Genomic DNA, 17424 nt, shown 5'->3' with positions numbered 1-17424 from the left:
CTTTCAAAGAATTACCTAACCTTAATACTTAAAAACATTTGACTCCACAAAATTTTCATAACCATGACTGTGTCGCCAAATCCCAAGGTATCGTTAAAAAGGTATGTCATTAGCATGAATGGTCTTTTTTATTCGTTAGAAAAACAATTTTAGTCAACTTTATCACAAATGACTACACATCTCAATACTTCTACATGTTTTGGCATACCATCCATTCAATCACTCATTATTTTTTTACATTTAATACAAATCTTGTCAAAGAATTCCCCACATGGTTTTATCATTAGTGGATATTCTATTATCTAAAAAAGTATGCAATAGTTGAATTTAACTTGGATTTGAAAAGTTATATAGAAAGATGAAGATGAATTTCAATGAGTTCTACTCTTTCATATTGACTTCAAAATCCCTTGTATATTTCTCTGGTATTTTAGATCCATGAAGGTTTTGGACAAACCAAACCCATTGTTAGTTGTTCAAGAACTCAGAATCACTTAGTGGAATCTATTTCAAACTCAATACTATGATCAACAATTGGTATCCTATCTAGTTAATATAAACTTCCTTTTCTTTCTTTTGGCATATGAAACAAAAATGCTGAGTGTTGTCACGCTGTCATACTGACACGAAAGAGGAATTTATGCAATGTGTATAAGGGATGGTGTCGTTAGCTGTAGAACTTGTTTTGTTCCATTCCAACATGCTACAAGAATGACCAAAATGGATGGTGGAATGGTCAACTTATTATATGACATGTTGAAAATATTAGAACAGAATTTCATGTGAAATTTTGAAATGCTCGGCAGAACTCAGTCAACACACAAGATAAAAGCAACATTAATGGAAAAGTGGCGAGAGAATCAAATACAACAAAATTGAAAAATAATAATAATAATAAGAAAACTTAATAAATTATTTTAATTTCCTAGCCGATGCTAGAACAAGTGCACCTGAAAACACCCACATTTGCTCTGGAAAGTCCATCAAAGCTTTAATGTTGCCGCATCATCACACATGCTCCTCATGTGCTATTTCCAATTCCGGTAGTAGAAATGACTGTGGATGACTTAATGTCATAAAATTATATACCTTAACAATGAGCCGCAGCTAGTGGGGAAAAAGATCACAATTTCTCATAATTTTTAAGTTAATTGTTTTGAAACTGACAGAAAAAATACAATAAATTCTTAATCCGAGAGTAATGTAGAAAATTAAAAAGACACAATTTATGTGGTTAGGGATAAATCTTCATGTTCACACTTGAGTTGTTTAAATTAGATTCATGATAATATTATGAAACTTAACTATCTATGTCTATGCCCGCATTGCCTTGTTAAGAGGGTATAGGTAGCAATTATGTACGACAAAGCCTTATCTACCTGCTTAGTTACGAGTTTAATTTAACCTCAATTAAAGAAAAAGATCAGAGGGATAGGGCCACTAGTTAAACAAATTGATAATGATTAATAAGACATATGTGTTTGCATATTGGTCCGGTGACAACGACTTCGCTTAGAAATAATATTATTGGTTATGGATGTAAAGTTTCGTTGTAATCCCTTAGGTCAAATACCAATCAAGTCATGAGTCACCGGAAATACATAAACACCTTGCTCCGTCCTCTCTATCACTTAAATACTCGCTTACACGTTACAATCACTTGTATCCATTGTTTTATCCAATTTCTACCCTGTTAGACATGTTTTATTGTTTTTAAAGTTAGACTAAATTATGTTTTAGAAGCTAGATTATTTTCAGCCCTTCGATTGTATTAATTCATTTTACTTTTTTTTTTAATCAAACATATCAAATTCTCATATTCTCTTAGTTCGACTTGAACACGCACCGGTCAAAGAAATTTTTTAATTTTGACAATGTTTTTAGAATTACTATATAGGAAGACCTATGATATTTATTTTTATTTTTATTTTTATACATATATTATTTGTATACTTTATCTTAAATATATTTAAAAAATCTAGCAAAACCTTTTCATCAAGGGCTTAATCCCTGAAATCAGTTATCTGCATAATTTTGTTACTATTTTTAAATAGTAGGTCCGGTATTCAATTGTGTAAGAATCTTGAATTTCATGATCGAACTTAACATGTTAATGTACATTTTCACTTCATTAGAGATATAGTGGCTAGAGAATTAATAAAAATTGGAGAAAAGTATTATCTTCTACTAAATTTGAGTCGTGCATGAAAAGTATATATTGTAATACATATTATTAACATAGTACCTATTTTTGTTGTAGTTGTAAGTTTCAATGATGTGTTGCAATTTTTGAAAATTATTTACCGACTATTTTGTTTTATTTAGGTAAGAGTGTAATTTTATTTTTAGCAATGAATACCGTAAACAATCAATGAAATTTTAAGACAAAAAGCTAGGGGAAGTACGGTTAATTTCGACATGTGATATTTGAGGTCCAAATTTATCCAAAGCCCAAGTGTAAGAACCAAGCTAATTTTCTAAGGCTCCACTTGTCTGGCTGATCCACATTCATCTGATGAGGTTCTTTTCATGACCAACATCAAGCTGAGTATTGAATCAAAAGGCTATCGAGAACGAATGGGCTAATAGTAACCTCCCGGAACATTCCAAAATATTCCAAGAATGCCCAGATTGCCCCTTGACCAAGTTGATGTCTATCCGAGTAGACAGAGTTTATCATTATCCATATTTTTACATAGATAGTGCTAATCCGGATATACTTTAACATGTGTTAGGCCCAACCCATTATAGAGTTTGAGAACCGGTGATCTTGTTTTCCATGACGAGCAGACTGACCGTGTCTCCTACGTCCCTTTGTTGGACTGTTCTTTGAGTGATTTGTGAGTGATGTGTTCTTGTCCACTCTTAGTCAAATAAATATAAGGTTTGTCTTCGAAATAGTTGTAGATCCATAGTTGCAAGAGTTAGGGGCAACCGAGTTGTTTGGTCGCATCTTTGGGTGTCGTTCTTGTCATCTTGTTCAAATCGTATGTAAGTGGGTTTATTAGGGGCTGAGTTAAATTATATTTGTTTCATTTGATTTCGTGTGGTTTTCATTGTTAAATCGATCTATCGGTCCATATTTTCATAAGAGTAACTTTTCAATGTTGGAAGGTTTAATTTTTCAGATTGAACTATAGCACACATAAAAGAAATAAAACCTCGTCTCCAGAAGAAGCTCTAGAGGCAATGGCGCCGACTGCATACTCCGCCCCAGCGGCTGTGGGTGGGTCAACCTCCCACCCTGCTGCCGGGCCCAACTCCTCTAGTAATTAATATTATTCAATGGAAATCATAAGATCTAATCTTCCAGAGAATTTTATTATCTTTTTGTATCTTTAAAATTGTGATCGAAGTATGCAAACTGTACTTGCAGGTTCTTCCAATTCGGAAAACTTCAAAATGAAAATTCTCACGGTCAACGGAGGAGAGGTTATATATTTCAACGTACTGATAATTTCTCATATACCAAATCTTGAGATTGCATGTGTTTTAAATGTTTTTATCTGATTTTGTACGATTTGTTTGCATTATAAGCATTTATGTGTATCACATAATGTTATGCCAAGCTACGTTGTGTAGATCATTGCACTATCCATAAATCGCTACGCTCATATTATAGTAAGTAGCATAAATGAACTCATTGATTATTTGCTTTGACGATAATGCTCTGTCATATAGTTTTCTTTCCGTAGCCGTTAAAGAATAATTATTTCCTATCACTTCTATATGTAATATAATGAACTTATTTGCATATTTTTCAGATATTAAAAAAAAATATTGGATGTTACTTGCACTGAACGAGGGGTTGTTTTCATAATAACAACCACTGGGATCTTATCATGCAAGATGGCGAACCCAAATTTGTTAGTTGTGTATTATTCACATGTTGGGTATACTGATATTTCTATTATAAATAGGCTTGGACCAATCCAAACTTGGGTTAAATAGGCCAAATTTGTTTTGAGAGATTAGTCTATTGGGATGAAGATATATATATACATGTATCAAGGCCTAGGTCTTGCCTACTTCTCAGCATTTTGTAAACCCGTAAGTCTTGCGTCTTCCTTCATCTCTTGCCATTCTTAATCGGAGGTAAAAAGTAAGTCTGTGGTCCAATTTTTTTAGAGGTTTTTTGAACTAAATTTCTGATCTAAACCCGAAAGTCCTGCCTTTCGTTCATCTTTCGCCATTCTTAATCGGAGGTCAAAAGCAAGTCTGTGGTCCATTTTTGTAGAGGTTTTTGAACTAAATTTCTAATCTAAACCCTAAAGTCCTGCGTCTTCATTATCTTTTGCCATTCTTAATCGGAGGTAAAGAACTGCGAATATGAAGTCCATTTTTGTAGAGGTTTTCTGAACTAATTTCTGATCTCCTGAACTTAGTGTTTTTACGCAGATACTTTACAAAGTAGGACGGTTTAATTTTCCCATTTTCCTTCTCAATCTATGGCGCGAACAAGGCAAACCCCATACGTCTTCAGAATGTTACCCATGCTAAGGCTGCGGAATGCATCCTCCACCCAAGCCGCTGTGGGTGGGTCGACCTCCAACCCAGTCACTGTGGGTGGGTCGACCTCCAACCCTGCCCCCGCCGCTGTGGGTGGGTCGACCTCCAACGCTGCTGCCGGGCACAACTCCTCAGGTAAGCATAAGATCTAATCTTCAAGAGATTTTTATTATCTCTTTGCATTTTATAAAATAGTGATCTAACTATAAGAATTTGATCTAACCCTAAATGTTACTCCTGACAAATTGTCCTTGCAGACTCTTCCAATGCCGAAAACTTCAAAATGAAGATTCTCTCAGTCAATGAAGGAGAGGTTATATATTTCGACATACTAATGATTTCCCATGTTCAAACTCTTGAGATTACATGTGTTTTTGTTTACTTTGTATGATTTGCTTGCACTACCAGCATTTATATGTATATCGTGTAATTTTATGCCACGCGTTATGAATGTGTAGATCATTGCACTTGCCATAAATTGCTATACTTGTAACTTAGTATGTCGCTACATAAATCAAGTGCATTGATTGTTTGCTTTGACGATGATGCTTCGACATATATATATATATCTTTTCATAGCCATTAAACAATAATTTATTTACCTTGATAAGAGCTTGTTTTATTCATACCACTTTCCACTTGTAATGTACTGAACTTATTGGCATATTTTTAGGATCTATTAGCAAAAATTGTAGATGCTACTACAACCGAACCAGGGATTGTTTTCGTAATAACAACCACTGGGACATTATCCCGCGCCACAATCTGACTACCTGCAGAATACGACGAACCCAGCATATACGAGGTTTCCTAAATTACTACCATCTATATTGATTTTTTATTCTAGTTTGCTAGGAGGGTACCTTTGGTTTGTTTACTTGTTCTTTCTCGGATTTTGTTTATTTAATTATATTCTGTTTATCTACGCGCTTATGTAATGTTGCTTCATCCATCTGCACTCTTACATAAAATGTTTCATTTAAATGACATTTTATTCAACTACTTGTCTTAGATGCTAACCATTTTATTCGATTTGGAAATCACACTAATCATTAAATTGGATGTTTTATCAATTATATGGCCAATTCAATGTGATGCTATGGATTGCACTTTTTTTTAAGTATAATTAAATATTTAATCTTCAAGTAATAAATATCGGTACCTTTTGATTAGGAGCATGTTTCTCTAGTTGGTCATCTATCTTTATTTATAATTTGTTTTTTTTGTGCGTGTGTGTATAGGGTCCGTTTCAAATTCTTTCAATGGTCGGTTCCTTTGTTCCATCAAGAGGTGGACTTGAAAGTGGCAATGATGGAAGGCTGAGTACAGCCTTATTTCGGCCAGATGGAACTTCATTTGGCGGTATCGTAGCAGGACCTATTATCGCTGCATCTTATGTAGAGGTTAGTTCCTTTCTTGAAAGAAGGTTTGCGTTTGGCACCACTAAATATGTAATAAAATTAATTACTAATGGAGGAATTATTGTAGCTGAATTTAAATGCCCTAACTTAGCCAAAGATGTGGATTTAATTTAAAGACTAAAGTTGCTACATAACTAATAAAATATACGTCTAATTATTCTATAAGTTAGAATAGAATGCTTACATTCTACATAGCCGTTAGTGTGACAATATTTGATTGAAAAGAATCAAGTGTTCCACTGTATACAATAGTATTGTGTCTCTTTCTGTTTCTTGTTTCTCATGTCTTGTTCTTAACTCTCTTCTATGTATTTGTGAAATCGGATGCCAAAATAAATATATGTAGCCAACTCATCCCAGAAATATGTCTTTTATGACATTATCTTTCCTTCAATTGCAGATTGTTCTTGGTTGCTTGCCCCATGACGAGGGTGAATCGTGAGAGAAGTAAAGGAAACCACATGCAGAGTTCGATTCTGCATAAATAAAACTGTATACGGTGCTTGTAAACCGAATATGTTATCTTGATATTAATTCTATAGAAGATGTTGTTGGTTGTGTGTTATGCACATGTTGTAGGATGTTATTTTGTATTTTGTGGTGATCATCAGAAACATATATTATTTAAATTTTAGTTTTAGTTTAGAGCATTATAATCATGATTTTCATGGCACCTTGGCATCCTGGCAGTGCACCGGCAGCACCAGGCTGCTCGCCTCACCGTTTTGCAAGGCTGGCGTCTTGGCATCACCAAACCCAATTCAAATTGTTTTGACTCAGTACATGACCAGACTTAAATTTAACCTTCCTGCCCCCCCCCCCAAAAAAAAAAAAATAAATAAATAAACCTAGGTTGCCGCTACATTTCTTTTTTCCCTGTAAGGTTTATTTTCAATTTGTATACGTGTATTTGGAATATGGCTTTTCTTCGTCTATATTGGCGGTTAGATTGTTGATGCTGCCTTTGTGGAATGTACATGGTTGTTAGATCAAACCTGTGTTACATCTATAATCAGTGTTCCACTATGACCAATAAATGAAGCAAATACAAATTGTGAGTTGTTAAGCGAACAACATGTGTATAAGCACCTGTGTATTTACAACGAGCTAATGGATATAAGTGATAGCAATGTGAGGTTGGATATTTGTAATGTAAACAATGGGGAAGACGTGAGAAACTTTCTCATGAAGTGATTAAAGCATGAATTAAACGAATTTATGTGAGTGAAAGGATGAATGTTGTCCCAGTAGTTACTTAGGCAAGAATTGTTGGTTTTGTTGGCACTTAGTCACTACTTTATAAAATAGTCATATTCGGAAAAAAATTCCAGCAGTGGAAATGGGAAGTTAGGGGCATCATCTCAGCAAGATTCTACTTTAGGTTATGGCTTCGACCATAGAAGAATTATTCAACAGCAAAAAACTAAAATTATCTATTTTTTATATTTGAAATTTTCAAGATGATTGACTTTTTCAAAAAAAAAAATTATATTAAAAGTTTAGATATATTATTGGTAATTAACATTGATATTCAACTGTTTAACAGTTCATTGAATTCGTTACTTTAGTTCTCCACTTAAATGCTAAAAGGTTATGGTTAGTCATACACTGAAACCTATGATGCCACGTCAAAACATTTCGTTCAATTCTAATCTCAATCCATACCAACATAATTTGACATGCAAATTTTTTATCTCAGCCTAAAAAAGAAAAAGCCCATATTATTTATCTTTTATTGAAATGAAATAATAATTTAGAGTTCTTAAAAGAATTTTCTGAAAGTTTTCTTGTGTAAGGTGAAGAATATTGGAAATGTTAGACTCCTAAAGTGAGTTCCACTTTAAGAGAAATCCAAACCATATCCAATCATTTATTGCACAACCAAATCTTTCATTCTTGTAAGTGTATGATCACTTGAAATCAATCGAGTCGTCAAATTCCAAAATACTATGATTTCCCAAAGAGTGTCATTCCTACCAACAATAGATTCTTACCTTTTTATGACTTTTCTCCATTAACTGACATTTAAGAAGCTCAATCTTCTCAAACTAATGTAAAAAGCTCGATTCTCTCTATTCCCACTTTGTTACTTTAGCTTCTTTCTAAGAATTACTGAACCTTCACACTTAAAAAACATTTGACTCCAGAAAATTTTCATAATCATGATTGTGTCACTCTTGAACATAGCATATTGGCATATTCGTTGAGATCGACCTTGATACTCACCAATCAAAGAGATATTTTTTATTTTGATGAGATTTTCAGAGTTACTATACGAACATGCATGATACTTATTTTTATTTCTATACATATATCATTTTTTTTTATATTCTACCTTAAATATATTTGAAAATATCCTAAAAGATTTCGTTCAAAGGTTTAATCTCCGAATCAGATATTTTCATAATTTTGTTACTATTTTTTTAGATACTAGATTTAGTATCAATTGTGTAAGAATCTCGTGTTTCATGACAGAACTAAACATGTTGATGTACATTTTCACTTCATTAAAGATATAGTGGCTAAGAAATTAATAAAATTGGAGAAACTGTTGGCCTGTGAAAGATGAGAAAAAAAAAATAATAAATAGAAATTGGCCTTGTCCCAAATGGAAAGAACAAATAAACCACCGCCTCCTTATAAATATTTATTCTCATTTATCGTTCAATTGGGAATGAATTTGATAAGATAATGGCTTGGGCTTTGGCTTGGGCTTTGACTTGGGCTTGGAATTGGGTATATATATATATAGAGTCAAGATTGGGCCTTGGGCCTCGGGGCCGTGGGACCTCGTGGGCTGGGCCCAATAAGAAAATTTCCAATTATTTTAAATTTTATTTTATCTAATTAATTAATTTTGACCGTTTCAAATTTTAATCCGAAAAATAAAAAAAATGTTACAAAAAATATTGGAACGTGTGGAGGTGGTTATGGTTTTAGTAGCCACGTGATTTAATCTTCTTCTTCTTATCGTTGGTAGCAACGAATATATCCTTAAGTCTACCAAAGACATGCTAAATTCTACATTTGACATGAAAGACATGGGTCTTGCTGATGTGATCTTAGGAATTAATATCAAAAGAACCGCAAATGGTCTAATTTTGAGTCAAACTCATTATGTAGACAAAATCCTCAAATAATTCAGTAAGGATGATACATGAATAGCGAGAACTCCGCTTGACACAAGTATCCATTTATCCAAGAATCGTGGAGATGGTGCATCCCAAATCGAATACGCTCGGATAATTGGAAGCTTAATGTACCTAATGAGCTGCACTAGACCCGACATAGGTTATTCTATAACCAAGTTGAGTACGTATACAAGTAATCCTAGTCGTGAGAATTGGAAAGCCATAGTTCGTGTGCTTAGGTAGTACACTCGAGATTACGGGCTGCACTACAACAGACGTCCAGCTGTAGTAGAAGGCTACTCAGACGCCAATTGGATATCTGACACACTTAATTCGAGATCAACTAGTGGATATGTTTTCACACTAGCTGGTGCAACAATCTATTGGAAATCCTCAAACCAAAAAATTATTGCCAAATCCACAATGGAATCTGAGTTCATTGTTTTGGACAAAGCTGGAGAAGAGGCATAATGGATTTGTCACTTCCTTGAGGACATTCCAAAATGGGACAAGTCTGTCTCTGCCATAACTCTTTACTACGATACTAAATCTACTATTGACAGCGCATAGAGTATAATGTACAATGGAAAGAGTCGACATATTTGCCGTCGACACAAATCCATAAGACAACTGATCACAACTAAGGTTATTACGATAGACCATGTTGCGTCAAAGGATAACCTAGCGGATCCGCTAACCAAAGGGTTAAATCGTGATGCACTGTACAAATTGACTAGAGGAATGGGGAGTAAGCTTGCCGAAATATAAGTTTTATAAAGGAAAACCTAACCTAAAAAGATTGGAGATCCCAAGAACAAGGTTCAATGGGACAACCTGCCTATTAAACTTATGTGCGTCACTGCGGGGGCTAATAGCCTCAACCAATTCCTGCCAACGAACAGTGACAGAGTAGAGAGGATAGCAAATAAGTTCTTTAATTATTACTAAGTGAGTATTGTATTATTTGGATACTTAGATAGATCACCTATGTAAGAGAGAAGTGAGGCCGCTTCAAAGGAGAACTGCACATGCTCAGTTCTTTAGAAACTCTTGCAAAATCAGTATGTGTTTCATGGCTAAAATGGACCAAATAATGAGAACCGAACTAGGAATGTAGATTCTGTGTCGGTGTGTAGTTCATTTACTAAGAAATTGAACAGTTCAAGGATAACGTGTCCACTCGACAATTGGTAAACCTACGTGCTGCTGAAGGAAAGTTCAAAGGGAAACCTACTTATCCTATGCAGAATTCGCTCTTCTTTCATCGAGTAAAAGTCATTTCCTCTTTCAATGTGAGGGATTGTCGGTGTGTGAAAGAGGAGAAGAAAGAAAGAAAGAAAGAAAGAAAGAAAGAAAGAAATAAATAGAAATTGGCCTTGTCCCACATGGAAAGAACAAACAAACCACCACCTTCTTATAAGCATTTATTCACATTTATTGTTCAATTGGGAATTGATTGGATGAGTTAATGGCTTGGGCTTTGGCTTGGGCTTGGAATTGGTTATATATATATAGAGAGAGTCAAGATTGGGCCCTGGGCCATAGGGCCGTGGGAGCTCGTGGGCTGGGCCCAATAAGAGAAGTTCCAATTATTTTAAATTTTATTTTATCTGATTAATTAATTTTGATTGTTTCAAATTTTAATCGGAAAAATAAAAAAATGTTACAACAAATATTGAAATATGTGGAGGTGATTACGGTTTCAGTGGCCACGTGATTTAATATTCTTCTTCTGAAATTAAAGAACACAGCCAATAAAAACCTGAACGTGAATAAAAAATCTGCTCTCGACTCTCTGTTTTTCCTTTCCTATTAATTTCTTCTCCAAAAAATTATATCATTTCTTGGTTCAGTTTGTTGTGGGATTGTAAATCCCTAATCGATTTATTTTATCCTGAGAAGCAATCGGTGGCGGGCCGAATTTGCTTCAAGGAGATCGCGTGCAACTATATCCATAATGAAATAACTATCTTGAAGTGAAATCTTGAAGTGAATTGAAGCATCTCGATTTTCAATATTACATATTTACTAACTATCTTGAAGTGAAATCTGAGATGGCTGACGAAATTTCCTATATCCATAATGAAATCGCGACTGCCCAGATCGTACTTAAAGATGAAGCGATGATCGACGCGATGAACGATCCTGACAGAAATCTGAACAATCTGAATGATGACATTCAGAATGCTGCTGACAGAGACAAGAATAAGGAGGTAAATTCCAGCGAATTTCACACTCCCGCTCCTATTGTTCCATTATCTCAACCACCCCACACAACCGGTGAAGCCGTTGAAATCGCTACTGCCAGGCGTGAAGCGCGCGAGATGGCCAGAAGGGCTGCTATGGAAAAGGCTGCGAAAGCAACATACGAACAGGCCTTCAAGGCCGCGATAAAGGGGACACAGCCTGCTGCTGCGACCTCCAACCAGCCTGTTGCTGGACTGCAGAAACGGCATTCTGTTGATGCCCGACTGAAACAACTTGCTGCTATTTTGCCTCGTCCGCAGCATATGGTTGTAGGACTTGTGCAGAGTCTCATTGTGTCTGCCGGACAACAACTAGACAATTTGGAGGGTATACAACCTGTTGCTGTTACGGACCATGCAATGCAGCCTGTTGCTGCAACTTTCAGGCAGCCTATTCCTGCGGCAGCCGATAAGCCAGAGAAATTCGACGGGCAGAATTTTAAAACATGGCAACAGGAGATGTTTTATCTGACCACGCTAAATCTGGCAGATTGGCTGACGGAGGATGCACCTGTTGTGCCTGAAGGATCCTCGGAAGAACAAAAACACAAATTCTGAAACTCTGGAATCGTTCAGACTTTATATGTAACAATTATGTACTGAACGGCCTGAGCAACTCCTTCTACGGTGTCTACCGGCATGCATTAACGACTAAGCAACTGTGGGAAATGCTGAAGAAAAAGTACATAACCGAGGATGCTGGTGCAAAGAAATTTATCGTCGGTCGGTTTCTGGATTTCAAAATGGTCGATGGAAAAAGCTTTACGAAATAGCTCGATGTGTTTCAGCGTATTTTGCATGAGATCCAGGCTGAGGGGATGGATCTTAGTGAAGCTTTCCAACTTGCGACGATAATTGAAAAATTACCACATAGCTGGGGTGATTTCAAACTTTACTTGAAACACAAACTAAAGGAAATTGATATGACGAGACTGATTAATCGTCTCCAAACTAAAGAGGAGCATAGATCAAACCTAGCAAGTAGGGGACATCTGATACTCGGCAGCAAGGCCAATCTACTCGAGCACAAAGGCCAAGGCTCCCATTTTAGGACAGCTCCGAGGAACAATGAGCAGCCTCGAAAGAACTGAAAGCTAACGGACAGAGGAAAAGAGAAGTTGAAGCCATCTGGCGGTGTTGAAAAGGCAAAGAGTACCTTCAAAGGCACCTGTTTTAATTTCGGAAAGGTCGGACACCGTTCGATATATTGCAAGGCGCCGAAAAGAAAGAAATAGACGAATCAGGCACACGTCGTTACTAAAGATGAAGAGCCAGTCGACCTGACATGTGTTGTCTCTGAGGCAAATCTGGTGGGATCAAACAAGAAACAATTGTGGCTAGACACGGGAGCAACTCGCTATATCTGCATGGATAGGAATCAGTTCTCCTCATTCGAGCGTGTCGAAGGAGAAACGATGTACATGGGGAATGTTGCTCCTGCAGAAGTCAAGGGAAGAGGAAAGGTGCTTCTGAAGATGATATCTGGAAGAGTCGTGACGTTGACTAATGTCCTCTACATACCAGCGATGACGAAGAACCTAGTCTCGGGGATGCTCTTGATGAAACACGACTTTAATATTAATATGAATGGTGATAATTTTGTTTTGCGTAAATCAAAAGTGTATGTGGGTAAAGGATATATAGAGGATGGACTTTTGAAATGATGTATTATGATAGTTATTGAAAATAATAATAATAATAATAAGTCTGTTGCTTATATTGTTGAGTCCTCTACTTTATGCCATAGTCGATTGGGTCATGTTAATTATGATTTAATTCATCGATTAATTAACACGAACCACATTCCAAAATTCGAATTAAATAAACAAAAATGTGAAATTTGTGTTGAAGCAAAACAAACTCGATCATCTTTCCAAACTATTCATCGTGAAACTGAACCACTCGAATTGATTCACAGTGATGTATGCGATCTGAAAATTGTACAAACGCGTGGTGGTAATAAATACTTTATCACATTTATTGACGATTTTTCAAAATACTGTTATGTTTACTTGCCTAAGAGCAAAGACGAGGCATTAAGTAAATTCGTTTTGTACAAAAATAAAGTGGAAAACCAACTTAACAAACGAATTAAACGAATTCGAAGTGACAGAGGTGGAAAATCTGAAACTCCTATCGGTGATTTTTGTGCACAAAATGGAATAATTCACGAAGTAACTCCACCTTACTCACCTCAATCAAACGGCGTTGTTGAATGCAAAAATTGCACATTAAAAAAAATGATGAATGCAATGTTGTTAAGTTGTTGACTACCCCAAAACCTGTTGGGGAAGGTAATTTTAAGCAGTAATTATCTGCTTAACTTAATACCTCAGAAAAAGGTGGAGAAGACCCCTTATGAGCTTTGGAAAGGTTAAAAACCATCTTACAGACACCTTGGAGTGTGGGGGTGTCTAGCTAAGGTACTGGTGCCACCTCCCAAACGTGTGAGAATCGGTCCCAAGCCAGTGGACTGCATTTTCATAGGATATGCACATAACAGTATTGCCTATTGATTCTTGGTATTCGATTCAAAAATCTCGGATATCCCAAAGAATATGATAATGGAATCAAATAATGTATCATTCTTTGAAAATGTGTTCCCTGCAAAGGCAGGCACTGAACCTAGTTCGGTCAACCGAGAACACCAAACTGAGGAGCAAGACTAAGATTGAATGGAAATATTTGAATTTGAATCTGAACCAGGTCAGCAACCTGAGCTCAGAAGAAGGAAACGAGCACGAAGCGAAAAGTCATTTGGAAATGAATATTTCACCTATCTCCTTGAAAACGAGCCTCAAACATATGTTGAGGCTATGAGGTCTGCTAAAGCGCCTCTCTGGAAAGAAGTTGTAAAAAGTGAAATTGATTCTATTTTTCAGAATCACACTTGGGAACTTGTGGATCTCCCACCTGGTTCGAAACCTCTTGGATCAAAGTGGATATTCAAGAGAAAATTAAAACCACACGGTACAATAGACAAATACAAGGCTAGACTTATAATCAAAGGCTACAGGCAACGAGAAAGCCTAGATTACTTTGACACATATTCTCATGTCACTAGAATAACATCCATTAGGATGATCCTTGCGGTAGCTGCTCTGCGGAATCTTGAGGTGCATCAAATGGATGTAAAAACGGCATTATTCTTAAATGAAGATCTTGATGAATAGATCTACTATGAAATCACTACATGGACTTAAACAAGCTCCAAAGAAATGGCATGAAAAATTTGATCATACCATGATGGATAGCGGTTTCAGAATCAATGCATGTGACAAATGTATATACGTAAAGACAACTGAGTCAGGTTACGTGATAATATGCCTTTACGTAGACGATATACTTATCATTGATAGCAACGAATATATCGTTAAGTCTACCAAAGACATGCTAAATTCTAGATTTGACATGAAGGACATGGGTCTCGGATGTGATCTTAGGAATTAAGATCAACAGAACCGCAAATGGTCTAATTTTGAGTCAAACTCATTATGTAGATAAAATCCTCAAAAAATTCAGTAAGAATGATACAGGAATAGCGAGAACTCCGCTTGACACAAGTATCCATTTATCCAAGAATCGCGGAGACAGTGCATCCCAAATCGAATACGCTCGGATAATTGGAAGCTTAATGTACCTAATGATCTGCACTCGACCCGACATAGCTTATTCTATAACCAAGTTGAGTACATATACAAGTAATCCTAGTCGTGAGATTGGAAAGCCATAGTTCGTGTACTTAGGTACTTACGGTACACTCGAGATTACGGGCTGCACTACAACAGACGTCCAGCTGTAGTAGAAGGCTACTCAGACGCCAATTGGATATCTGACACACTTAATTCGAGATCAACTAGTGGATATGTGTTCACACTAGCTGGTGCAACAATATATTGGAAATCCTCAAACCAAAAAATTATTGCCAAATCTACAATGGAATCTGAGTTCATTGCTTTAGACAAAGCTGGAGAAGAGACATAATGGATTCGCCACTTCCTTGAGGACATTCCAAAATGGGAGAAGTCAGTCTTTGCCATAACTCTTTACAACGATAGTAAATCTGCTATTGACAGAGCAGATAGTACAATGTATAATGAAAAGAGTTGACATATTCGCCTTCGACACAAATCCATAAGACAACTGATCACAACTAAGGTTATTACGATAGGCTATGTTGTGTCAAAGGATAACCTAACGGATCCGCTAACCAAAGGGTTAAATCGTGATGCACTGTACAAATTGACTAGAGAAATGGGGAGTAAGGCTGCCGAAATATAAGTCTTATAAAGGAAACCCAACCTAAAAAGATTGGAGATCCCAAGAACAAGGTTCAATGGGACAACTTGCCTATTAAACTTATGTGCGTCACTACGGAGGCTAATAGCCTCAACCAATTCCTGTCAACAAACAGTGACAGAGTAGACAGGATAGCAAATAAGTGCTTTAATGATTACTAAATGAGTATTGTATTACTTGGATACTTAGATAGATCACCTATGTAAAAGAGAAGTGAGGTCGCTTCAAAGGAGAACTTCACGTGATCAGTTCTTTAGAAACTCTTGCAAAACCAAGATGTGTTTCATGGTCAAAATGGACCAAATAATGAGAACCGAACTAGGAATGTGGATTCTGTGTCGCTGTGTAGTTCATTTACTAAGAAACTGAACAGTTCAAGGATAACGTGTCCACTGGACAATTGGTAAACCTACGTGCTTCTGAAGGAAAGTTCAAAGGGAAACCTACTTATCCTATGCAGAATTCGCTCTTCTTTTATCGAGTAAACGTCATTTCCTCTTTCATGTGGGGGATTGTTGGTGTGTGAAAGATGAGAAGAAAGAAAGAAAGAAAGAAATAAATAAATAAATAGAAATTGGCCTTGTCCTATATGGGAAGAACAAACAAACCACCACCTTCTTATAAGCATTTATTCTCATTTATTGTTCAATTGGGAATGGATTGGATGAGATAATGGCTTGGGCTTTGACTTGGGTTTGGAATTGGGTATATATATATATAGTCAAGATTGGGCCTTGGGCCTTGGGGCTGTGGGAGCTCGTACGCTGGGAGCAATAAGAAAATTTCCAATTATTTTAAATTTCATTTTATCTGATTATTTAATTTTGAGTGTTTCAAATTTTAATCGGAAAAATAAAAAAAAAATGTGTATTATCTTCTTGAAGGAGACCGCGTGCAACGCGAAACTTAAATCGTCTTAATCTGATATGTTATTTGATTCGAATTAAAGCATCTCGATTTTCAATATTACATATTTACTAACAGAAACTTCCTTGCCAATTTAATCCTCATAATATTGGAACAAGAGTATTATTATCTAATAAATTCAAGTCATTCACGAAGGCTATATATTGTTATACATATGAGTAACATGTACTACTAATTTTATGTGTAGTTGTAGGTTTAAATCATGAATGCAATTTTTATAATTTCTTTGTTGACAATTTTGTTTTATTTACACAGGAATTTTATTTTATTTTTGGCGATGAAGACCCTAAACACTTGTATGAACAAAAACTAGGTGGAGGATTGTTAATTTTGACATGTGATATTTGAAGTGCAAATTGATCCAAAGGCCAGGTAAGAACCAAGCAAATTTTCTAATGCCCATGGATCCACTTTCGAGATTAATCCACATAGGTCCGATGGAGGGTTTTTTGTTACCTATTGATTCCGACCTAATACATATATATATATATATGTTGTATATGCGCAGTCATTACTCATTCGTATCTTCTCTATCATCTTTCATTCTCTCTCAGTGGTTATTCTTTCATTTTTCTTATTCTCTAATCCTCTCTCTATGGTAAGTCCTCTCAGTTCCTAGCTGTTTATACGTGTTTTGTGAAGTTTGACAACGGGTGATCTTGTTTCCGGTGACGCGGAGACTGATTATGTCTTCTTCATCCCTTTGTTTGATTGATTTTGTGAGTGGTGTGGGGTTTGTCTTCAAAAGTAGATCGATAGTTGCGAGAGGATAGGAACTAGTGAGTTGTTTGGTCGCATCTTTCGGTGTTGGTTCTTGTCATCTATTGTTTGAATCGTTTGTACGTTGGTGTACTAGGGGCTGAACCACTATACACTTTGTTAACTCTAAGT

General features: G+C 36.1%; 1 protein-coding gene across 13 annotated transcripts in view; it reads left to right on the top strand.

The window, feature by feature from the left end:
- Positions 1 to 2745: 2745 nt before the first annotated feature.
- The window catches only part of LOC127262443 (uncharacterized), a 42415-nt gene continuing 27736 nt past the window's right edge, over positions 2746 to 17424 (top strand). The window contains exons 1-8 of one of the 13 annotated variants that reach the window (XR_007841133.1): positions 2746 to 2991; positions 3129 to 3268; positions 3377 to 3447; positions 3765 to 4644; positions 4767 to 4822; positions 5183 to 5314; positions 5751 to 5912; positions 6331 to 6649. Coding sequence is in view for 11 of the 13 variants with exons in the window: in XM_051291122.1 (XP_051147079.1) it covers positions 4449 to 4644; positions 4767 to 4822; positions 5751 to 5912; positions 6331 to 6372 (456 nt within the window). In the remaining 2 variants the exon portion in view is untranslated. Of the gene's footprint in view, positions 2992 to 3114; positions 3448 to 3764; positions 4645 to 4766; positions 4823 to 5182; positions 5315 to 5750; positions 5913 to 6330; positions 6650 to 17424 lie in introns of those variants that run through there. The other 12 variants (XM_051291122.1, XM_051291126.1, XM_051291127.1 and 9 more) reach the window with 12 other exon arrangements.

Source organism: Andrographis paniculata, unplaced genomic scaffold, assembly GCF_009805555.1.
Source record: "Andrographis paniculata isolate CXL003 unplaced genomic scaffold, ASM980555v1 Contig65END, whole genome shotgun sequence".
Taxonomy (NCBI): Eukaryota; Viridiplantae; Streptophyta; class Magnoliopsida; order Lamiales; family Acanthaceae; genus Andrographis; species Andrographis paniculata.
The sequence above is the reverse complement of the archived record's forward strand: the minus strand, read 5'-3'. Positions and strand labels throughout refer to the sequence as shown.